General features: G+C 43.2%; 1 protein-coding gene across 1 annotated transcript in view; it reads left to right on the top strand.

Annotated features, from left to right (window-relative positions):
* Positions 1–1,014: 1,014 nt before the first annotated feature.
* Positions 1,015–25,203, top strand: part of cdk5rap2 (CDK5 regulatory subunit associated protein 2) — a 64,563-nt gene continuing 40,374 nt past the window's right edge. Inside the window, exons 1-13 of the mRNA XM_038971225.1 lie at positions 1,015–1,169; positions 7,794–7,858; positions 8,982–9,046; positions 10,226–10,336; positions 13,207–13,283; positions 14,342–14,465; positions 14,765–14,937; positions 15,331–15,538; positions 20,549–20,683; positions 21,145–21,264; positions 21,466–21,558; positions 21,904–22,122; positions 23,854–24,024. Of these exons, the coding sequence (XP_038827153.1) occupies positions 1,117–1,169; positions 7,794–7,858; positions 8,982–9,046; positions 10,226–10,336; positions 13,207–13,283; positions 14,342–14,465; positions 14,765–14,937; positions 15,331–15,538; positions 20,549–20,683; positions 21,145–21,264; positions 21,466–21,558; positions 21,904–22,122; positions 23,854–24,024 (1,614 nt within the window). The 5' untranslated portion in view covers positions 1,015–1,116. The remainder of the gene's footprint in view (positions 1,170–7,793; positions 7,859–8,981; positions 9,047–10,225; positions 10,337–13,206; positions 13,284–14,341; positions 14,466–14,764; positions 14,938–15,330; positions 15,539–20,548; positions 20,684–21,144; positions 21,265–21,465; positions 21,559–21,903; positions 22,123–23,853; positions 24,025–25,203) is intronic.

Here is a 25,203-nt window from a genome sequence, read left to right as displayed (position 1 = left end):
TTGAACCCTGGTCCCCCCGTGGGAATTGAACCCACAACCCTGGCGTTGCAAGCGCCATGCTCTACCAACTGAGCCACACGGGACCACAAATCATCCAAATCCTGATGAGGTGTAGTGTGCGAGGGCAAAAACAAAAATCTGCACCCCTTTGGGTCCCCAGGACCAGGATTGAAAACCACTGCCAAAGATGGTCAGCAGAGGGTGCTATGAACCCAGGTAAAACCATCATGACCAAACTCCCCCACTCATGCCAGGCAACCACCATAGTCAGCTATAATCTGTGGAGGCATCAAATGTCACAACATTAGAATATGAGATTAGTAAACCTAAAATTTTAACATTTTGAGTAAATGTAGCTACCACAGGGGAAATACATCAATATTTAAAAACTGTTTGTGATAACACTACTACAGGACATGTTTTGTAAGGGAGCAGGGACGACAAGAGGAATCAAGGAGAACTAGAAAAGAACAGCCATACGTGTTATTTCAATTGTATAACATCACTGGTGGTGTCATTATGAAAAAGTGTCCATCCATGGTCAAATATAATGTAAGCAATAATTGTTTTTAACTCATTTTTTCTCTTATTTTTTAAATAAAAATTATGTTTTTATTTTCCAAGTATTTGCGTACCTAACAACTAGGCCAGCTTCATACACACACATTATATATACACACACTACATTTTCCCATGAGCCTCCCCACCAATCATTAGGAAAGTGTATTTGTTTTGACCAATCGGACACTGCGCGCCTGCTTTTGGGCTCCACCCTAGAATTTCGAGGTGGCATTGGGGTGTATTCATTACACCTATTCTGTTGTAAAAGTTTACATTTACATTTAAAAGTTCTGCAACAGAAAACGTTTACTCCAAACGAAAACGTTTTCAAACGAAAACCAGAGTTTCTCTTGGACAAATTCAAGTACGTCCCTCACCGGTTCGTTTGGTTATTTAAAATGTTAAACGACTTCCGTTGCAAGACATAATGAATACACCCATAATGACGTTAAATCAAAATGGCGGTAGTAACGACTGCTTTGAATTTTATACCCGCTTCATATTGAGGTTTACTCGTAAATATTGATATTAATTAAAAGGGAATACCATTTCAGGATGGATTCCGTCGTTGGAGATGATCAGACGCTTCCCTTTGACATCAATGGAAGGTACGCGATTTGCCTGCCAATAACGTTAAAGCTAGCTAGCTAGCATATCTAGCTAACGTTATTCAACTAAAGTTAGTTCAAAATTGGTGTTGATATAACGTTATTAGCTTACTGGGGTTAAAGCTAGCTAGCTCAAGTGGTCTGTGGCATTTGTTTCAGACGGGTAAGACAATAGGGCTGAAACTAATAGCTAGCGTTAGCTTCCCACGTATTTTAACTCCTCACTTGACTTTGCACAAGCTAGCTAACGTATTTCCGTTAACTTAGTTCTTACAAATCTTATGGTAGCTGGTTGCCAACTGGTTATCTGGCTAGTAACGCTAGTTAGCCACGGTTGTTGACAGTGTTGTCATTAACGTTCATTCAAACCAAATAGTATTCTAAACAATACTACTAAATAGCTAGTCAAATGACTACCTGAGCCTGCTGACTATGCACACAGGAATCTGACACCCCAACATGTGCATACTGACGACTCACAACATACGCTGCTGCTACTGTCTTATCTATCCTGTTTCCTAGTCACTTTACCCCTAATTTACATAGCTAGCTACCTCAATTTCTAAGGGGTATGGTAATGGTACTTACTGTATATTATAGCCATGTTATTTTCAACTGTATTCACTATAGCCATGTTTATTTATTTTACTTAGTTATTCCTCGTGTCACTTATTTTTAACTGCATTGTTGGAAATGGACCCGTAAGTAAGCATTTCACTGATGGTCTACACCTGTCTGCGAAGCAGGTGACATATAATTTGATTTAAGCCACCACAGTTGCGCAACTCATGAACTCGGTTGTGGTGAAATATTCATAGCTAGTTAATGTTAACTAACTAAACAACCAACAAGGCAGTTGATTTATTGTGAATTCCCATAACTAACAAACCCCGACGTTCCGATGCTGTTCCTTGACAGTCACGTTCATTTGTATTGATGAGATCCAATACGTCTCCTCTGACGCGTATGTAGAATACAATTCAATTTTAACTTACTCTACCTGTTGTTAGCTAATTTTGACTTTTTGTGGGTTTAAATTAGACAACATATCCACAGGAAAGTATTATTAAAACGACTTAGCCACACACAGTGACCAGTGTTTATCACGATTTGTTTGCTCATCACCTGAAGCACGCGCACTAACCAGTGTTTCCCCGCTCCATATGCTGTGGTGCAGCGCCAGGGCAAAATATTTGCCACTACGCAACAATAAAAAATAAAAAAATGGAACATAAAAAAATATTTCTGCTTAGGAGCACTTTGAAGATGGTAGAACAGTCCACGTTTACTTTTCCTGGTCAAACAAAACGACTAATTCATAGAAAAATCGGAAACCCCCATAGTAGAATAGTTTATCTATTTACCTGAATCGGCTTGTGTGTTCTATGCAAGATAAATATTCCTCTCGTTGCCTATTCTAGTTATGTGAGCCATAGGGAGGAAAAAATGGATTCGGACATACACAGTCAATGCACAACAGTTATTGCAATCGCCAGAACAGCAGTTTTAATGGCCTTTGTTAAAAAAAAGGGATTCCAGCTTTCGATTCTTACTTTATTTCTCAACTCCTAAATCTGCACGAACTGCACCATTTTAAACTGTTTTTTAGCAGTGGCATGGTTATGCACTTTACAGCTTTGCAATTAGCAGTAAGTGCATAGGGGAGAGTGGGGCTAAATGTAACACATGTCAATTGTAGGGTAACTTGGGGTACAATGCCACTCTACATCAAAATAATTTGTTGGGAGTGACTTAAAAAATTGTCATTAGACAATTTTTTTAAGTCACAGATAAATTATGAAACATTATTTTTAGTTGATCATGAGTAGTGGCAACCAGGGAAAGTGTTGAGGGGGATGTCATGAAGTGGTTTCTGTGAGAAGTAAAGGCGTATTACCCCGGTTGGCGAGTTACTCTTAACAGGTAGGCAGTATACATACATTATATACACTATGTCCCAAAAAACATGCATAAACACAAAGTTAATCTCTAGGATAACTATACTGAACAAAAATAAATGCAAAATGCAACAATTTATATAATTTTACTGAGTTATAGTTCATATAAGGGAAAAAGTCAATTGAAATAAATGTATTAGGCTCTATTCTATGGATTTCACAGGACTGGGCAGGGGCGCAGCCAATCAGAATTAGTTTTTCCCCACAAAAGGGCTTTATTACAGACAGAAATATTAGATTATCCGATTTTCCGGCAGGTGAAGAAGCCAGATGTGGAGGTCCTGGGCTGGTGTGGTTACATGTGGTCTGTGGTTGTGAGGCCGGTTGGACATATTGACAAATTCTCTAAAATGACTTTGGAGGCAGTTTATGGTAGAAAAATTAACATTGTAATCTCTGGCAACAGCTTTGGTGGACATTCCTGCAGTCAGCATGTCAATTGTGTTTACATCCCTGTTAGTGTGCATTTCTCCTTTGCCAAGATAGTGCATCCACCTGACAAGTGTGGCATATCAAGAAGCTGATTAAACAGCATGATCATCACACAAGTGCACCTTGTGCTGAGGACAATAAAAGGCCACGAAAATGTGCAGTTGTGTCACACAACACAATGCCGCAGATGTCTCAAGTAGAGGTCGACCAATTATGATTTTTCAACGCCGATACCGAGTTTTGGAGGACCAAAAAATGCCGATACCGATTAATCGGCCAATTTTATTTATTTATTTGTAACACTTATTTTAACTTAATATAATACATCAATAAAATTAATTTAGCCTCAAATAAATAATGAAACATGTTCAATTTGGTTTAAATAATGCAAAAACAAAGTGTTGGAGAAGAAAGTAAAAGTGCAATATGTGCCATGTAAGAAAGCTAACGTTTAAGTTCCTTGCTCAGAACATGAGAACATATGAAAGCTGGTGGTTCCTTTTAACATCTTCAATATTCCCAGGTAAGAAGTTTTAGGTTGTAGTTATTATAGGACTATTTCTCTCTATACCATTTATATTTCATATACCTTTGACTATTGGATGTTCTTATAGGCACTTTAGTATTGCCAGTGTAACAGTAGGGCTTCCGTCCCTCTCCTCGCTAACTAGCTAGCCATTTCACATCGGTTACACCAGCCTAATTTCGGGAGTTGATAGGCTTGAAGTCATAAACAGTGCAATGCTTGAAGCACAGCGAAGAGCTGCTGGCAAATGCACAAAAGTGCTGTTTGAATGAATGCTTACGATCCTGCTGCTGCCTACCACCGCTCAGACTGCTCTATCGAATATCAAATCACAGACTTAATTATAACATAATAACACACAGAAATACAAGCCTTAGGTCATTAATATGGTCGAATCCGGAAACTATCATTTAGAAAACAAAACGTTTATTCTTTCAGTGAAATACGGAACCGTTCTGTATTTTATCTAACGGGTTGCATCCCTAAGTCTAAATATTTCTGTTACATTGCACACCCTTCAATGTTATGTCATAATTATGTACAATTCTGGCAAATTAATTACGGTCTTTGTTAGGAATAAATGGTCTAAACACAGTTCGCAACGAGCCAGGCGGCCCAAACTGCTGCATATACCCTGACTGCTTGCACGGAACGCAAGAGAAGTGACATAATATCCCTAGTTAAAAGAAATTCATGTTAGCAGGCGATATTAGCTAAATATGCAGGTTTAAAAATATATACTTGTGTATTGATTTCAAAGAAAGGCATTGATGTTTATGGTTAGGTACACATTGGTGCAACGACAGTGCTTTTTTTCACGAATGCGATTGTTAAATCATCACCCGTTTGTCAAAGTAGGCTGTGATTCGATGAGATATTAAAAGGCACCGCATCGATTATATGCAACGCAGGACAAGCTAGATGAACGAGTAATATTATCAACCATGTATAGTTAACTAGTGATTTTGTTAAGATTGATTGTTTTTTATAAGATAAGTTTAATGCTAGCTAGCAACTTACCTTGGCTTCTTGCTGCACTCGGTAACAGGTAGTCAGCCTGCTACGCAGGCTCCTCGTGGAGTGCAATGTAATCGGCCGCAATCGGTGTCCAAAAATGCCGAATACCGATTGTTATGAAAACTTGAAATCGGCCCTAATTAATCGGTCGACCTCTAGTCTCAAGTTTTGAGGGAGCGTGCAATTGGCATGCTGACTGCAGAATTCTACACCAGAGCTGTTGCCAGATAATTGAATGTACATTTTTCTACCATAAACTGCCTCTGTCCTTTTATAGGATGTGGCATTATGTCTAACCGGCCTCACAACCGCAGACCACATGTAACTGGTAGAGTAAAGTGAAATTATATTCAACATTCTGGCTTGGGTAGAGAACATTTCCAAACAAATGTATGACGTTAACCTCTGACTGTAACCAGAGGTATCAGTCTGTCAGGCAAACTAGCCCCATTTGTTCTTTCATATTTAGCTACACTAGCTAGCTCTATTATTGAGTACAGTTGATCTTGGATTTACTGGCAAGGTCATGTGGTTTATTGCTGTCTGCGCTTGTGATACTAGCCTATTTTTAAACACCACGGATGATGACTTCACATGTGGCTGAGTTGTTCCCTGTCACAACAAATCAGCAAAGTCCTCCCCTCTAATAATTTTCGGAGAGTCCACGTGAAAAGCGGAAACCACGCATGTGGTTGTGAAATTGCTTCTTCCTTGCAACTATGTAATGTTTAGGCTAGCCAATACGGATATTTTTTTCTTCCTGTATGCTTGCCATGAAGTGAGTCACCGTCTAATATTGGTAGGTGAGCCTCTCATTTTACCCCATTGAAAGCTAGAGAGAGTCTAGTTGTAGATAAACCTATTTGTTTGGTTTTAGTTGTAATTTGTTGGACATATTGCTATCCTTAGACTCCTGGCCAAGGTTAAAATAATAGCTGCGTGAGCGTCAATGTGTTCCAGAGAATTGTTTAACTATGTATCCCACCAATAAATAAGGTGGGTGCGTGTGTTGAATGGGATCATCCAGGTGGTAAGTCTCCACAGTAATTCAAGACATAAGCAACAGGAGTGGTGTAAATGACTTCATTCTGAAACCTGACTCGCTTAAATCAGCCATTAAACAGTGCAATTTGGTTACTCCAGAGCAAAGATCTCTACAACTATTCTTACTCGTTATGTAATATTAGGCTTTGTAACTGGCGTTGGAATGCTAAACAGGAAAATTAAAATGTACAAAGAGGAAGTCGATGTTTACTGGCTGCCTCATCCCGGCTCATAGTACGCTGAGTAACAGAGTTGGCATGTGTCAAGTCTTTGGTACTGTTACTCTACAATGCTTTATTTTCATAGACACTGAGCTATAACTGTGTACCTGTCACACACACCTATCACACAGTGAACAAGACGACGTCATAGCTGTATCCTATGCCAGCCCGTTAGTCCTCCTACTTTTGGTAAGCACTGACTTTGTGGTTAAATAGTGCTCAGTGACACACGAAGGCTGGGTCTGCCACAGTGTTGTCAGATCAGTTGTCAAAACACTGAACTGTCCTGTTAATATCTGGGTCTGTTCTCTGCTGTGGTGTTGTCCCTGAGTTGTTTGCGTCATTGCTGCTGTGACTGAGTTTGAGTGCCCTGTGGTTAACACTTGTAATTTGTCTGTCTTAGTTCAAACCTGTTGACAAGTATTATACAATCTTGCTCCTGGGCACTAGGCACCCAGGGTGTGTAGACAATACCACTGCTGTGGACATGAGTGTTTGCTGGGCTCTGGGATCAGCGGCACTGCCAGGGGAAGAGAGGGAAGGAAGTCCTACAGAGCTGGTCATATTGTTAGAGCCAAAAGTCAGGGCAGCTTAAATGGCTGAGAGAGTGTGGACACTCTTTAACAGTGTGTTAGACATGGTTTTTCTCCAAATTGTTGGGTAATATTCACTTGGGTTAGGAAGGCCTGAGATGTTGGAGCCGATTGTAGGGGCAGCTATCTAATATTGGTTAGTTGTGAGCTTAGCTTAGTGGTAGCAAAGCTTCCCCATCACTGGCTTTGACAGCACTGTTTTCATCGCAATCTTATTATTTCCCCAATGTCATCAGCCTTGTCCAGATGTGTGCATTGTGTTGTGTGCCTGACTGTGTGACTGCACTGTGTTCCCTTTTTGTCTGAGTGATGTTTGGCTGAGCAGGTCCACAGTAGCTGCTTGTTTAGCAATGAAAGCCCTCTAAGTCTGTCCCCTCTGCTCTGGACCTGAGAGCCAGCCTGCCATTGGCACATGGTCTTCTCCAGTCCAGTCTACTCTGCATGGCACACTGAGGAATAACCTAAACAATGACCTGGGAGAGAAAAGCATTGCACTGTCATAATGAATCAAAAGAACCAGAGACTAATTCTCTTGCTATTTCTGGAGCTTCCTTAGGGGCTAGGGAACAGGCGAGCCAAGCATGACTAATGCCTGAACTACATCAGGACATTTTTTGTATTTGTATTTTTGATCTTTTTGCAGGGCATTTGATTGCACAATTTTGTATTGGCTGTGCTAGAGAGGAGGTTTTCTGTATTTTTGATTGTGGTATTGACTGATACTTTGGCTGTGTTTTACAGCCTATTACCTACAATGTTGAGTCTTCACATGTTGGATCCAGACTCAGATTGGCTGTTTGTTTCTTTCCCTAATGGATTTATTTTGTCTCCAGCTGTAGCATGTCCAAACTCCCTGACTCCATAGACGTCGGGGATTTCTCCATGGACAACATGACAGGTACAGTACCTGCTTCCGTGTGCTCCTCTACGGTACCACTACCTAGGTTACCTACCCTTGAGTGTTGTGACTTTGAGAGTGAGAGAATACTACCCCTAAATGGTTTCACCATCCGCTTGATTTTGTATGGAGTTATTTTCTGTTGAACATACAATCGCAGAGTATGTGTAGAGCAACTGCCTTGTACAATCAATTGATTTACTGACTCCAGGTAAGAATCTGCATTTTCTTTTTTATTTATTTTTTGCCACCTGATCCAGACACCTTTTTAGCAGGGCTTTCCGTCAGGCTCAGCTGTGCTAAACCCCTTGGTAACCAGACACCTGAGACAATTATAGCGTCTCTTTGCAGCCTGTAGCTGACACACCACCGTGACTCCAAGCTGCAGACTGGACTCTCCTCTGGGACTGGGGGGGACGGGGACGCTTAACACAGTGGGGCTGTGAACAGGTTATTAGTGTAGTATAAAAATGTGCTGTTAATTTATTTAGTGTTATATGAGCAGTGGTGGAGTCGGTCAGTCTGTGGTTGGCTTGGCTCACTGACCCCAGGAGTGCTAAACGGGGCAGCTTTCCAAGATAACACTCAGTCTATTTCACCTCTGATCTGTGTGTTTATCATCACTATGATTTACCCTGGTGTTTTTCAGAATAAAAGCTTGGTACTGTACCAAAGGTTTTAAGATGAACTATGTCATTATCATATAAAGAAGAATGAATAGAACGGGCTTGGAAGCTCTAACCCTGGCAATTGACTGGCAAATTCATGGGTACACTTGCAATGGCTGCCTGGTATTGTGGCGCAATAATTTCCAGAGTATTTTGGAATGTTCTGTCAACTGATTGTTAATGTAGAATATTAATTCAAATGATGCTAACTTATATCGCTCATGCAGTGGAATGTATTTTTTGTCATGTAAGTTAAGCTGACTCAACAAATTACACCACAGGGTGCACTTCCTCCTTTTACTTCATGGCATGAGTACACTCAAAATGGCTGCCAGTCCTCCCATTATGCCATCATTGACTTGAATGTAGACAGCCTTTCTATTCATTCTTATTTCTGTGGTCATTACTGTATGTGAACTGAACTAATGTCAATTCTCCCTCTTGTTCTTCTACAGCCCCTACGTTTCCAGATAAGATGTCCCCCGTTAAGGCCGCTCTCACCCTAAAAGACTACGAGAATGTGAGGGATTTTCATCACTTTAATCCCTATTATAGAGATGTTTTCTGCCTTACCTGACAAGGTTTCCAACCATTGTAGATACCATTTCAAGAGGGCTGTTCATGTGTCAGGATCCCAAATGGCGCAGCGGTCTAAGGCACTGCATCTCAGTGCTAGCGGCGTCACTACAGACCCTGGTTCGATTCCAGGCTGTATCACAACTGGCCGTAATTGGGAGTCCCAAAGGGTGGCGCACAATTGGCACAGCATCGTTAAGGTTTGGCCGGTGTAGGCCGTCATTGTAAATAAGAATTTGTTCTTAACTGACTTGCCAAGTTAAATAAAGGTTAAATAAAAAGGATCCTCTGAGACTCTAACCAGCATTGTCTGTCTCAAACTAGTTATTTATCCTAATATGTTCCATTTAAAATGGTAATCATTTCATGGTAAACCATTGAATGGGAATACAGACCACTGCAGCATGCATGTAGGCTAAGCACTATGGAGCCAAGCCTTATCCCAGTATCAGCGACAGACATGTCGGATATTATGGTTTTTAATAAGCCTGATCCAGTGTCTAGCCAAACCAAGGAGAACAGGACAACACTTAGCCTTGTTCCAAGCATGGGGGGAGAGCCTACAGTAGGGGAAGCCTGCTGAAATTCAGTGGTTTACTCAGATTTCTCTCTTCTCCCTATGCTTGATGATTAGATGTTGGTAGAGTGGTCATCTGGACTCCATCTCCCACTCCAGATGTGTGCAGTTAAAGGCCCTGTAGCACAGTGATGCACAGTCTGCCGAAGCTGAATACCTCTCTCCCCTTTCCCAGACCACAAAAACTCTCTCAAACATGGCTTATTACACTACCCCCACCCCCCGTCCTCTTTCTCTCTTTCTCTGTCTCTCTGTGTGTGTGCTTCTCTACTGGACCATGTGAAATGACTGCTTTTTCTCTGGGGATAAATTGCTCAGCTGCTATGTTATTTTGACCTCATTTACTGTATTTGCAGTAGCCTTGTTATAGACTGTATAGGCAGTTATACATCGGATGGTTATTACAATGGTCTGATTTTCAAGAAGGTAGTAGCTTTAATGGTCATAACTTTTAGTTTTCATTGTCCAACAGTGTCTCCTTTTCAAATCAAATGAAGTCCGAGGTTACATAAGTCTGTGTTTCTTCTCATCTCCTTCTATTCTCAGCAAATCATGACTCTGAAGAAGGAGAACTTCAACCTGAAGCTGCGTATTTACTTCATGGAGGAGCGCATGCAGCAGAAATGCGACGACTCCACAGAGGACATCTACAAAACGGTGTGTGTGTAGAGGGGGGTGTGGTCATGTGTTACGTCATTCACACCCGTCAGTGCCATGATAATGTAATATGTGACTCAGTCATTCATAATTAGGAACAATGACCACATGGCCCCAGCAGCCATGAATACAACAGGCCATTGTTCCACCTAGGGCTGGGCGGTATACTGTATTTTATTATATACCGGTATTGATGTAGGGACCGGTTTGAGTTTTTACTTTACCCTCTATAATGGTATTTCAATGTTTGGTTTGTTAAATGTGATCCGCAACTCAACAAATCTGCGTATTTGGTCATTTGTTTTAGTTTGATACTTTAGTCATCTCCCTCTCTTCCCGCATGCCACTAAACACAGCAAGCCATGCCCCCTGTCACTCAAGGAGAGATTAGTTGCTCGACCACGGAGTTACAAGCACTTTCTTCCTGTTCTCTCTGCATGGTCAGATGGATGCAACAAGATGTTGGTGACATGCTGCTTTCCACAAGCATTCTAGAATTACACTATTAGTGTATTTTACTGTCTGCAAACTACTGTTTGCTAGTTTGTCTTAGCAAGTTGTTGCTAAAATAATTTGTGTTAGCCGCTAATGCTAATCACTAGTTAGCTGGCTATTTAGCTTGACAAATGTAATACGAGTCAGCAAACCTAGCTAGCTAATACTGCCTGGTACTAATGCTGGTGTAGGCCTAGATAAGCATGTTTGTGCAACGGTATCTTATCAGAGAGGAATAGGTGAAGCATGAATATTTTGTCTAGCTAGCTACATGAAAGTAAGAAAACAACATGTAATGTAACATCTAATTAGGGCCCCATGGAAACACGGACTCAAATCAAACCGAGCTTTATTTATACAGCACATTTCAAACATGGAATGTGCTTTACAGGAAAAACTAGTAAACAATAAAAATAAAAGCTGAAATATTTACTACACAACAAACATAAGATAAAACAACTAAAGAACAACACAAACTAAACAACTAAAAAGCACCCCAAGGAAAAGCAAAGATAAAAAAAAGTGTTTTAAGATCTCTCTTTAATATATCCACGGTTTCTGCCCCCCTCAGGTTCTCTGACAGGCTATTCCAGAGGCTGGGGGCATAAAGGCTGCCTCGCCATGCCTCTTGGTCCAAGGCTTTGTGCCAGAGGACTTGAGGGACCTACTGGGTACATCACTTAAAAGCATGTCTGACATGTATTGGTGTGCACAACCGTGGATTGATTTAAAAAACAATAGAATAATCTCCAAATTAATTCTTAAACTCATAGGCAGCCTGTGCGGAGAATTTAAAACCGGTGCATAATGTATGCTCTTCGTCTGGTCCTGGTCAGTACCTGTGCTTAAGCATTCTGCATGTTTTGCAGTTGACCAATGGCTTTCTTGGGTAGACCAGACAGGAGAGCATTACAGTAGTCAAGCCTGCTTGTAATAAAAGCATGGCAGTGTTTCAGTTGGTAAAAAGCAATTTTGGTCACATTCCTAATGTGTAATTCAAAATTTAGTTCAGGATCTAAAATAACACCTACGTTTTTAACATGGTGTTTTATCTTTATTGCCCGTGAATTAAAATGTGCGGCTAGATTCACTCTCTGATCAACACTGGTCTCTACCCTGTCAATAATTCCTCCGTGATATATTAATTTGTTGTCATGTCAAACAACAATGTATTCAAGGTGCTGCCCACCAGTGGAGGCTGCTGAGGGAAGGATGGCTGCTTTTTCTCCGGGGATATGAATAGAGTCATGAATAATGGCTGGAACGGCGCAAATGGAATGACATCAAACACAAGGAAACCGTGTTTTGACGTATTTGATACCATTCCACTTACTCCGCTCATTCCACTTACCACAAGACCGTCCTCCCCAATTAAAGTGCCCCCAACCTCCTGTGCTGCCCACGATATTCCAACTATAGAATTAGAATAGGCATTATATATCATGACTCCAACAGTTCAATGAACTAGGCCTATATTTTTTTGCCTCATCATACTGCGTGGCACAGTGTCGAAATGATAATGGAAGTGCAGGAAAATGCTGGCCATTATTTTTGTTTGGAGTTGGATTGAACAGTATAAATGGAGAAAGCCTATAATGTGTGTGTTGCCACCCTGGGGTCATGAACTACTTGGAAAGCATATTTAGAACTTTTTTATTATTCCAAAACATAAAATGTCGGCTAATACTGTCATACTGTCAAAAATGTGAAAAATATTGATATGATATTTTGTCCATATCTTCCAGCCCTATTTCCACCCCAAAACACAGCTAACCCCCACCAGAGTTTAGCCCACTGATCTCAGACCAATCTCACTACTTTACTAAATACTCATCTACCATGAGTGTTCTCTTCAAAGAATGTAAGAGTGGCGCTGCTCCACCTTGTGGGTCTCCCACTGCCGTACGCAGCAGCAGCACCACCTTTTTTTTTAAATCCTTTGGAGAAACTGGTGTCTTACATTTAGCCCACTGAACTCAGACCAGTTTCACTACTTTACTAAATACACAACATATCTCACATTTATTCCACTGATCTCCGAGACAAGTCTCTGTCTTCTTCATAGAAAAATATTGTCTTCATTTATTTCTGTATTCTATTTTACGATCCGCCTGCAATTGAGTACACACCTACTCATTGTTACGATATGAACACATAGCTTTCAGTGCCAAAGCGAATTACATTGTTGAAGTATGCAGTTGAGGACCATACTCAACATATTCTCAGACCATACTTGGAGTGCTTTAGGAACCACTCCAAACAAAATACAATGCAGGAATGAACTATTGGATCTAAGCTATGGTGTGCCAGATTTTTCCATGTAAAACATCTGCGTTAAAGTGAATGGAATTTGACTGAATGATTGTCCTCCTCAGAACATTGAGCTGAAGGTGGAGGTGGAGTCTATGAAGAGAGATCTGGCAGAGAAGCATGAGCTACTGGTGTCTGCATCGTGAGTACAGCCTACTGATACTGTTTGAGTACCGACTACTGATGCTATCTCTGTGAGTACCGACTACGGCCGACGCTATCGGTCTGTGAGTACAGACTGCGGCCGACGCTATCGGTCTGTGAGGACAGACTGCGGCCGACGCTATCGGTCTGTGAGGACAGACTGCGGCCGACGCTATCGGTCTGTGAGGACAGACTGCGGCCGACGCTATCGGTCTGTGAGGACAGACTGCGGCCGACGCTATCGGTCTGTGAGGACAGACTGCGGCCGACGCTATCGGTCTGTGAGGACAGACTGCGGCCGACGCTATCGGTCTGTGAGGACAGACTGCGGCCGACGCTATCGGTCTGTGAGGACAGACTGCGGCCGACGCTATCGGTCTGTGAGGACAGACTGCGGCCGACGCTATCGGTCTGTGAGGACAGACTGCGGCCGACGCTATCGGTCTGTGAGGACAGACTGCGGCCGACGCTATCGGTCTGTGAGGACAGACTGCGGCCGACGCTATCGGTCTGTGAGGACAGACTGCGGCCGACGCTATCGGTCTGTGAGGACAGACTGCGGCCGACGCTATCGGTCTGTGAGGACAGACTGCGGCCGACGCTATCGGTCTGTGAGGACAGACTGCGGCCGACGCTATCGGTCTGTGAGGACAGACTGCGGCCGACGCTATCGGTCTGTGAGGACAGACTGCGGCCGACGCTATCGGTCTGTGAGGACAGACTGCGGCCGACGCTATCGGTCTGTGAGGACAGACTGCGGCCGACGCTATCGGTCTGTGAGGACAGACTGCGGCCGACGCTATCGGTCTGTGAGGACAGACTGCGGCCGACGCTATCGGTCTGTGAGGACAGACTGCGGCCGACTCACTTTTCACTCTTTGATTAATCACTAGTTCATTAGTTGGTAAACATTGACTGTCATTGATCCAAGTGTGTGTGTTAGAGAGCCAGTTGTGTATTTTTTACCTTTACTTGTCAAATAACTTTAGTTTATTCTGTCAAATATTGAAAATCCAAATAACAAGACAGGAGTGATCAAAGTTGATTTATTATCAGGAAAGCGTTGGAGAGCCTGGCAGGTAGAGAGTCTGGTGACTCCCTGCGTGTGAGAGAGCGAGCCCACAGCGAGATGGATGCACTCCGAGACACTCTCAACAAGCGCATCGCTGAGCTGGAGCAGGTGAGCACTGGGCTATGGCATTACTGCACTAATATGAACACTGACTACAGAGCACCTTAATTGGGGAGGACGGGCTTGTGGTAATGGCTGAAGCGGAATCAGTGGAATGGTATCAAATGGTATCATTTGCTCCGTTCCAGCCATTCTTATGAGCCGTCCTCCCCTCAGCAGCCTCCACTGGTCTTACCATGTGTCTAAGAGACTTTAGTCAAAGTTAGGTGATAATGAAAAGGCACATTGTTGGAAAAGGTCAGTGACTAGTCTTGGGACATTCCCATCAATTTTCTCTTCCATGTCAGGGTCTGAGAGCGGCCGAGAAGGAAGTCGACAAGATGGCCGCCATTGCTGAGCAGGAGAAGGTGAGAAGCATTGGTATGGAGAAGCAGCTCTTGGCCCTAGGCCGGTCGGGAACCTTCACCCCCATCCATGTTCCCAGCTACGACCTGCAGCAGGCTCTACAGGAGAAAAACGGGTAAGGACAGATACAAAGGGGCTTTTCAACAAAGTGTAAAACCTAGGCTGTGTACGAAATGATTCCCTATATGGGTAAGTACTTTTGGCCGTTCAAAAGTAGTTCACTATATAGGGAATAGGGTTCCATTTCAATTGCAGCCCATGTACTTTTAATTTAATATCTGCTGTGATATTCTACACTGACACCAACATGTTGATCATGGAGAAATTAGATGATTATGTAGCTCTGATGTACTCTGTCTCTTCCATTTCACCTGCCTTGAGTATGAAACCTAATACTTTTGTGTTATCCAATGGCACCTAAATGTAAGGACAATATGCCATTTGTTTATAATGGGGATAAATGTTTTGATAATGTAAACATAACGTAGCCTACTTTTTGTCCCTCCAGTGTCATAGATCAACTGAGGATATCTGTGATGAACCAGGAAGCTGTGATCCAACAGCTACAAAGTACTGGCAGAGACCAGGGGACGGACGCACCAACCACAGAGCACACCCTACAACTCTCTGCTCTCATTGGCCAGAAAGACAAGGAACTGCAGACTCTGAGGGCTGAGCTGGTCCGCGAGAAGGGCAAGACGGAGAAGGACCATCAGGTGTTTTTTTAAAATTGATTTCTGTTGCCATATTGCCTAACGCATATCAGCTCAATATCTCAATCTACCAACTTTACCCTCTTACATCATGTGATGACAGACCGCCCCGGAATCTATGATTCCTTCCCATCCAGTATTTCCTAGGCTCCTTCTCGACCGTATTGGAGGAAAAAGCCCAAGGTCCATTCCCTCCTGCTCCAGTTCATTTTGAGAACAAATTGAGGAGAGAGAGTGCCAGGAATCAAGAAAATATGTATTGAGAAGGAGCCAGACTCTCAGAATGAGTGCCTAAGGGGGTAGGAGCCGGTTGAGGTTGTTTCTGGATGGGGCCATGGGGAAGATCTCAATAATGCATACTCCTCGCATCTTCTTCCTCATCTCCTTCTCAAAACCCGTTGGATGAGAAAGCCAGTGGTCCCTCCCCTCTGACCTTTTCCTCCAATGGGTTTTGAGGAGGAGGAGACAGGGCGTGGGGACTTGGGGAGATCTTCCCATAGTGTCTGACAGTGCATACACTAATGCGTATTAAACTTCTCTGAGTGTCCAACTAGAGTGTACTTGCTTGTGATTGTCTGTTTTGTTGGGTTGTATGACACTCCTTTTGTCTAATTCTGTGGCGGCGCTTTTATTTAGTGACAGGTCACGGTGTGCCCACCAGGCATTAGCTACCCTCTCTTAGCTGTCGCCTGCATTCATGTAATTCAAGTGTACGCACACACACACACACACTCACACGCATGTCCTCTGACCATATATCTCTGTGTGAGACATGGAACAGACACAATCTGTCAGGCGGTTTGACTCTGAATCTGCTCCATGAGAGGAAATGCATTCTGAAATGATTGTCTATTGTGTTGCCCTTTTTACGTCCGTATACCTCCTCTTATGTTCTTTGTTGGTTACAGTGCTGTTGGTTTCTGTTGGTTTCTCTGTGTGTGTTCTGCTTTGTTGTGGCAGGCAAGAGCTTTGTAGTTTATAGAAGTTGCCGTCATCAGAGGAAGCTGACGTCATTGGTTCCCCAGGGAGAGAAGTAGAGTTGTCAGATGTCTGTTCTATTCTTCTCAACCATCTACAAGCTAACACTATAATCTACTGCTAGAATCTGTCTACTTTATTAACCTAAATGATGTAAAATGATTGTAATGTATGGTTGTCTTAACTAGCTACAATAAGTTGAATGCACTGACTGTCAGCCGCGCTGGATAAGAGCGTCTGCTAAATTATCTAAATCAAATGTTATTTGTTGCATACGCATGTTTAGCAGATGTTATTGCGAGTGTAATTAGATGCTTGTGTTCCTACCTCCAACAGTGCAGTAATATCTAACCATACATAATACGCACAAATCCAAAGTAAAATAATGGTATTATGAAATATATTAGGATGCGCAATGTCAGAATCGGGAGATTAAGTGTGATGTATAGACATTATTGTCAGTATGGGGATAGAATATATACTATATCTGAAGAATACGTGGATAGTGTATGTACAGCAATAGTTGAATAGTATGGACTTGACTACTGCTGGGTAAAACAGTATGTGAACATTGTTAAAGTGACCAGTGTTCCACATCTATGTACATAGGGCCTCTAAGGTGCAGGGATAAGTAACCGGGTGGCATCTGAATTTAAAAAAAAAATCCATTAGCCTAGGTGTGTGGAGAGACAGATATTGTACATTTATGAGGAGGAAATTAGTCCTGAAAAAGCTTTCCGGTTTCACTGACTCACCCAATGATGCACAGCTCACTCACCGGTGATGGCTGATGCGCTCGTGCCAGAAGCCTATCTTTTTTTTTTTTTTTTACTTTGTAAAACAATGCTGTTCGATCAATAGGCCTATTTGCAAGTTGATAACATATTTAGTAGCCTACAAACAGATTAGTCTTCTTCTTTCCATTTGCTTTCCAACCGGTGTTTTCCCACGATTGCATATGAAATATTGCGAAAGGCCTGTTTTGGCTGCATGCCGTTCGCTGACAGATTTGCCTTGCGTTCCCAGCCGTACGCATGCCTTGTGATTGGACTACACACCATCCACAGCTAGGCTATGAAGAAAAAAAGCTATTGATCCTCTGTGGCTAAATTTAAAGGCCTACTCCTGATGTAGTATTCCGAAAGATAACATTTCTATTCCCGAACGGAAGCAGTAATTCTATAACTTTTGACAAATGTATTTCAATTTATCAGAGGAGCTGCGGCACCTCCAGCACGCTTACCGCGGCTATGATTCTATAAGGAAATAGATGAATTGTAACGCTGGAGAGATCAGTTGCGGGCTCATGTCTATTAGAGCGGAGAGAGATCCTAGAAAGTTAATATCATTCTAGACTACAATGTTGTGCAAACCATAAACCCGGGTCAGCCCAACACTAATCAGTTGTTAGAATATCAATTCTTTTCACATTACATTATTTTTAGGGGGCAGGAGAATTACAGTAGGCTAAATTGAATGAACTGTGATTAGAATTTTTACATTGCATATGATGAATACTTTTTCGTACCACGAGAGGTACCGCCTCCTGGCAAATGGGTTCCGGAATGAAACAGTCCAAAATTGAGAGTTGCCAGATCCTGTTCCATCAGGATCCGGCTCAAATTAAGCACTGTTGATAGCAGATCAAAAGATGGATTTCATCTACAAGATGGACAAATATAGTATTATTATTTTGTCCTGTCAGACAGTAGCGGAAGCTGTCAGTGTCCATGTTTCCTCCTCTCTCTTGGCCCAGGTTTCTGTGTTAATACAGGATTAGCATCCCGGCAGGAGAGAGTTGCCCTTAGGGTTATTTATGGACTAACTTTATATTAAACACCACAACCCCTATAGGTTTCTATTGGATTCTGTCTGGGCTGTCTGTCAGATTACATGGTGTAAAAGGGGTAAAGCTGGGTAAAAAGAGTCCAGTCTCTGGGTTGTTAGGTCAGTAGTGTGTATCAGAGAGCCACACACACACACAGAGGTCTAAGGGGCCAGGCAGTTCATCACTGTAGCTCTATCATGTTTTCTGAGGTGAGGCAGGTGGTGGCATTGAGGACCAGGTGAGGCCATCTCAAATCAGGTAAATCAGATTTACCTTAGCCTTGCCAAGGAGACCAACACACCTTAACCAGCCCCTGGTCAATGTCACAGACCTAGGGCCCGCCCAGGCCCTGCTGTCCTTGTTGGGGCAGCCAGGATGAGTAGATAGTCCTGGGTTCAGATGGGGCTGGATTACGAGGCCAGCAGTCAGCCGTAACACAGGAGATCACCGCGGGTCCAGTCCAGGGGATTTGGTCTGATTGAATGTGTGGGACAGCGGAGGAGGGATTAGAAGATGGGGCTTACGCTGCTCTCACCAGGAAGAGCTTTGTCAGTCTCTCCTCTTCAATCAGAGCGGGAGAGTCTGCTGTATGCCATGGCTGGCAGACTGACGACCATGGGAAAGCGGAGAGTTTTTTGTGTTTAGGGTCTGTAAGGAGCATTTTTGAGTGTTGGACTGAACTGTGAGCTTACTGCACTGTTCCTGTCACAGAAATGGAGAGAGCATTTTCTCTGTGCCATGGCTGGCAAGCTGACGATTGCGGGAGATAGGCTCTGTGTATAAACGCTCCAATCTGAATGTGTTTCTCTGTTGTACCAAACCATCACCATGAAGGACCCATGCCGCGTATGCAGATTACGCCTCATTGGCAGCCAGTGCCGCTGGATCTTCAACCCGTCGGGCAAACGGCAGCTCCAAGTCATCCTGTCCCACGTGCTGGGGCGCCAGGTCGACCGCGACCCTGACGGTCAAGCGTCAGAGTTCCTGTGCGGCAAGTGCGTGTTCACGCTGGAGCGCATAGTGCAGTGCGACGTGCAGATCGGCAGGCTGCAGGAGGAGCATGCTGCCCAGGTGCAGCGGTTGCAGCAGGAAAGAGAGAATCTGAAGCAGTGTGTGGCCCACGTCTATGGACGCCACAACCCCCTGCCGGAGAGGCCCGACGTGGGGGAGGTGAGCACCATTATGACCCCCCTCTGGAGGTCCTCTGAAGGTGGAAGTCCCGATGAGTGCGGGAGAGATCAGTTTACGTTAGAAGGGCAGAGGAAGGAAGATGGAGGGGATGGGCGGGTGAGGCGCTCTGTGAGTATGGACCTCCTGGGTGGTCCAGTGGGAGCCGCAGGTCGGTCAAGCTCAGCCCACAGGAGGGTGCAGTCTGGTGGGGATCCCTGCCCGGAGAAGAACCCTGGGCTTCGCTCCCGGAGCATGATGTACCAGGACCTGGTCTACCGCAAAGGCACCCTCTCCTCCCCCAGTTCCAGGTTCCGCTCGGCCTCGCTTCAGTCCCTCAACCCTGACCACCCTCAGACAGAACCCCTGGGCCCCCTGTCACAGAGACCGTGCAGAGAGTCAAAGATATCAATGAGGGAATGCTCTCCTTCAGTGGGCCATACTACCACCAGAAACCAGAGAGGGCACTCCCCAGCCCAGCCTCCCATCTCTGACCTGCTGCAGCTGCTGCGCTCCATCCCCAGACGACCAATCCCAGGGACCCCCGGGAGCCGCATCCCTGTCCTGCGGAGGAAGCCCAGGGTGGGACAGCCACTCCCCCCAGGATGCAGCATCACCCCTGGGGCCCGACGCAGACGGAAGGAGGCTGAGTGGAAGTCCCTCCAGGACCTCACAGAGGAGTTTAATGATGGTTACATTCCTCTCAGAGCTGAGGTAGTCAAGTCATCTCACCTCAGACCGATCCTCTGTAGAGAACTTGGAAGGTCATGGAAATGTAGCTTTAGACTGAATGGATAATTATTTGACTAAAAAAGATCTACCAGTTGTGAGGTTGGATATCGTCGCAGTAAAAGGATACATTTTTGTTGATAATGGGAAATAAAGTATATGTGAATAAATAAATGTAGCAATAAAAGGGATTCACAGGTGTTCTCTGCCCCTGTGAACGTTTTTCCTTCCCCTTTTGATGTCCTATTTTCATTTCTTAGCCAACTCATTCTCTTTGACTAATTTCCCAGAATTCTGTTTCCCTTCCCCAGGGTTTCACTGAGCAGCTGAATGAGGTGAGCAGGCTGGAGACAGCCCAAAGGCAGCTGAGTGAGGAGATGAACCAGTTCAGAGCAATGAACCAGAACCTCTCCAAGACCCTGGAGGACATCCAGAATAACAACAAGGTGATTTGGGGGGGGAAAGAAACGCATTCCAGGGTTTTTCTTAATTTTTTAAATATTTTCTATATTGTAGAATAATAGTGAAAATATACATACATACCGGTAAATGTCTTCATCATGGAATTTTCACTATTTTGAAATGAATACACCTAGGCAATCCTTTCAGTTCTACAGAGATGGCTATGGGGTAGGAGCACATATTTAGGGTGGATTCAAAATGTACCATTGTGATTAATCGAACACGTTGGAGGAAGATGAATTTACTGTCTCTTGTTTTGGCTACTTAATTATATGCAATTTAGCAGATGCTTTTATCTAAAGTGACTGTCAGTCATGTGTGCATACATTTTACATTTGAGTGGCCCTGGGAATCAAACCCACAATCTTGGCGACGCAAGTGCCATTCTCTCACGACCTTAGCTATAGAGGACCACAAGTGACCACTTGTTTTTTTTTTTTTACAGGTACTGTCTGGTAAGCTGGAGGAGACTGAGAACGAGCTGAGCTCGGAGAAGAAGAACGCTCTGAAACGAGACAAAACCATCCAGGGACTCAGTCTGGTGCTCAAAGAAAAGGAAAAAGAGGTGCGGTTGATTAGATAATATTCACACTGTAATAAATGTTGAGGATGATAACCTCATTTGATAAAATACTGCTGTAACCAACTATTGTTGACCACTAAAAAATATATCGCCTCATATGCTATGCCATCTCTGTGCTGCGCAGACTGAGGGCTTATGTAACATTGTCACACCAACACGTCTGTCTCGGTCTGTGTGTTCCAGATTGAAGAGCTGTGCCATGAGATTGAGGACAGGGACGAGGCATTAGCTAAAGCCAGGGAGGCAGCGCACAAAGCCCAGCTCCAGAAATACCAGGCAAGTCAGATCAGACACAGCATTGGCCGCGTTCCAGGCCCAATACATCAGTCGCGCTGCATGCATCAACCAATGGCTGTGTGCCACGTCATTCACTGCGCAGTCGGGCATGGAAGTGCTATGTCGTATGATGTTATTCGCTAAACACCATTAAAGGTATTGTGAGATCTGGCAGGCAGCTGCAGTGTGTGTATCTACTCTGCTTTAGGGCTGTAATGTCTATCTGTGCGTGTTTGCCAGAGGACACATCAATACAGACTTCTGCGTTGCACACACATGCACTCAAAATACCAAAATAAGTCTCCTGCTTCTCTAACTCTATCCATATTCATGCTTTCCCCCCAGGGTGCAGAAGAGCACCAGTCTCTGCTGATGGAGAAGCAGGCGGAGCTGTCCCAGCTCCAGGGCGAGCACCACACCAAGCGGCTGGAGGCGCAGAAGCTGCAGCGCTCCCTGGGCAGGAGGGAGCAGGAGCTGGCTGATCTGCAGCAGGCCAAGGAGCAGCTGGAGCAGGAGCTAGAGGAGCTGCAGCAGCAGAAGAAGAAGGGGGACAAAGCTCTCAATGTAAGGCCACAGGAGGAATATCTATTGTTTTCCTGGGAATTGCCAGGGACCTAACGATATGGTGTTATCATGATACTTAGTTGCTGATAATATATCTATTGTGTTTCTCAAGATTCTATCCGTTTTGCGATTCGAAACAGATTTTATTGTGATTTGATGTTCCAAACATATTGTTCACTATATGTCTGCTGCAGAGAGACAAGAGAGCATGAGAAAACAAGTTTTGATCAGTTAAGGAAATGAAAGTGCCAAAAAACATTTTGGCTCACTATTTAAAAAGAAAATGGAGAACAAGCAATAACAGGGGTCCCCAACTGGCGGCCCCCGGGAGTTTATATTTGGCCCCCTAAGTAAAAAAAAAATAATAATAATAAAAAATCATTGTTGGACTTAAGAGTGTAAAAACACCTCCAAGTGATATTAATTTATGAAATCTGTTCACAAGTATTTCCAGACATAATAGAGATGTGATCGTATACAAATGAAAGCAAGGTTTGAAATGATTGTTTTAGTAAAATATTATCTGTTTGGGCTACTTGCGGTCAACAAATGATTTGTAATTATGTTCTGGCCACCCGACCGTCTGCTCATGAAAAAATGGGCCCACAGCTGAATCTACTTGATGATCCCTGAGCTACACAAAGAAAAATACAGGACTTTTGGCACATATACAGCCGACTAACACTACCTTCAGTAGCAATAATAAATAAAAACAATATACCATTATCCATTCACGGACCGGTTTGGATTTTTACTTCACCTTCTATAGCAGTATTTTAATGTTTGATTAGTTACATTAAATAATTCAGTAATTACTCAAAGTTATGGCAATCATCCATTTTTATTGCCAGTAAGAAACTACTAACTGCTGAGAATGAATAGTTAACTTGCTAGCACAACAAGTCAACAACTTTAGGAGGGTAACCTTGCCAAATAAACTCCCGGAAATCGTCTGTGGCGAAAGTAAGAAGTGCAAGGACTAGAGGGGGGTAAAAAACGTGACGCGGTGTATAAATAATAACAAATTAATGAAGGAAATTAAGAAATGTATTAAAATGCTGGAAGTGAGTGTTGGAATTCAACAAATAACTTTGCAAATGGCAACCATTGGTCGAGTACCAGAGTTAGAGGCTACAAAATAGGATTTTGATTCCTATGCAATGTTCTACAAATAAGACCACTGTCAGTTTTGTCCTATTATTTTTAGTTGAAGTTTGGTTGAACAGTATAAAGCAATGCAATCAGAATGGAGAAAGCCCATTTAATAAAACCACTTAGGATTAATTTGTTGCCATCCTAGGGTCATGCACTACCCATGAAGCATATTTAGAACTTTTGTTATTCAGAAGTGTCAAAAATGAGAAAATACTGTGATATGATATTTTGGCCATATTGCCCAGTCCTACTTTGTTGTGTGGAAAAGCTTTGATATGGGCAAGCTGGGAGCAGGTATAAAAGCTGTCCTATTTAACCCATTCTGTAGGTTTACTACGGCTGCTTGTTTTACTACCATGTAACTACGTGGTTTTACCCGCACATAATAGAATGCAGAATATATTCCCCAAAGCCATCAATTTTTCCTAAAGTTGAGGGCAACTTATTTTCTGTGCTTTTGCTAAACCACATGACCCAACCAGGAATGAACTCTTGACCCTTTTTTGTTGAGAAGATGTTGAAAAGATGTATTTTCAATGTATTGTGCTTACTGGGTAAACTATTTACGCCATGCAGGAGATGCAGAACCAGCTAAAGAAGCTTAACGGGGAGCTGGGCGAGAGGGAAAGCAGTCTGGAGCAGCAGTACCAGGAGCAGCTGGAGCAGACAAAGAGGAGGCTGCAGAGTCACGACGTCACCATCCAGCGCCTTACCACCTGCCTGGCCGACAAGGAGCAGCAGCTACAGGTAGCTAGTCAGAGCTCGAGAAACTAAAAGTGAAACCATAGAAATATAATCTATAGAAGGGGGCTTAGAGTATCAAACACTAGCAATTTTGTGAGGCCTGTTCTATATATTCCTTTTCTATGGAACTAGGTAAATATGGTGTACTAGCACCATATTGTGGTGATAGTACACCACAATATGGTAGTCCCGTGTGGCTCAGTTGGGTTCAATTCCCATGGGGGACCAGTACAAAAGAAAAAAAAAATGATATATATATATATATATATATCTTTTTAAATATTGTTTTTACACACTACCGTTCAAAAGTTTGGGGTCACTTAGAAATGTCCTTGTTTTTTGAAAGAAAAGCATATATATTTTTTTCCATTAAAATAACGTGTCCTCGACTAGCAGCTATCTTAAATAGTACTCACAAAACACCAGTCTCAACGTCAACAGTGAAGAGGCAACTCTGGGATGCTGGCCTTCTAGGCAGAGTTCCTCTGTCCAGTGTCTGTTCTTTTGCCCATCTTAATATTATTTTTTTATTGGCCAGTCAGATAAAGCCATATCTTTGCAACTTTGCCTTGAAGGCCAGCATCCCGGAGTCGTCTCTTCACTGTTGACGTTGAGTCTGGTGTTTTGCGGGTGCTATTTAATGAAGCTGCCAGTTGAGGACTTGTGAGGCGTCTGTTTCTCAAACTAGACACTAATGTACTTGTCCTCTTGCTCAGTTGTGCACCGGGGCCTCCCACTCTTTCTATTCTGGTTATTGCCAGTTTGCACTGTTCTGTGGAATAGTACACAGCGTTGTACAAGATCTTCAGTTTCTTGGCAATTTCTCGCATGGAATAGTCTTCATTTCTCAGAACAAGAATAGAACAAGAATAGACTGACGAGTTTCTGGCCATTTTGAGCCTGTAATCGAACCCAGAAATGCTGATGCTCCAGATACTCAACTAGTCAAAAAAGGCCAGTTTTTTTTTTTTTTTGTTGCTGCTTTTTTTAATCAGCACAGCAGTTTTCAGCTGTGCTAAAATAATTGCAAAAGGGTTTTTGTAATGATCAATTAGCCTTTTTAAAATGCTAAACTTGGATTAGCTAACACAATGTGCCATTGGAACACAGGAGTGATGGTTGCTGATAATGGGCCTCGGTACGCCTATGTACATATTCCATAAAAAGATCAGCCGTTTCCAG

This window comes from Salvelinus namaycush, chromosome 31 (assembly GCF_016432855.1).
Source record: "Salvelinus namaycush isolate Seneca chromosome 31, SaNama_1.0, whole genome shotgun sequence".
Taxonomy (NCBI): domain Eukaryota; kingdom Metazoa; phylum Chordata; class Actinopteri; order Salmoniformes; family Salmonidae; genus Salvelinus; species Salvelinus namaycush.
The sequence above is the reverse complement of the archived record's forward strand: the minus strand, read 5'-3'. Positions and strand labels throughout refer to the sequence as shown.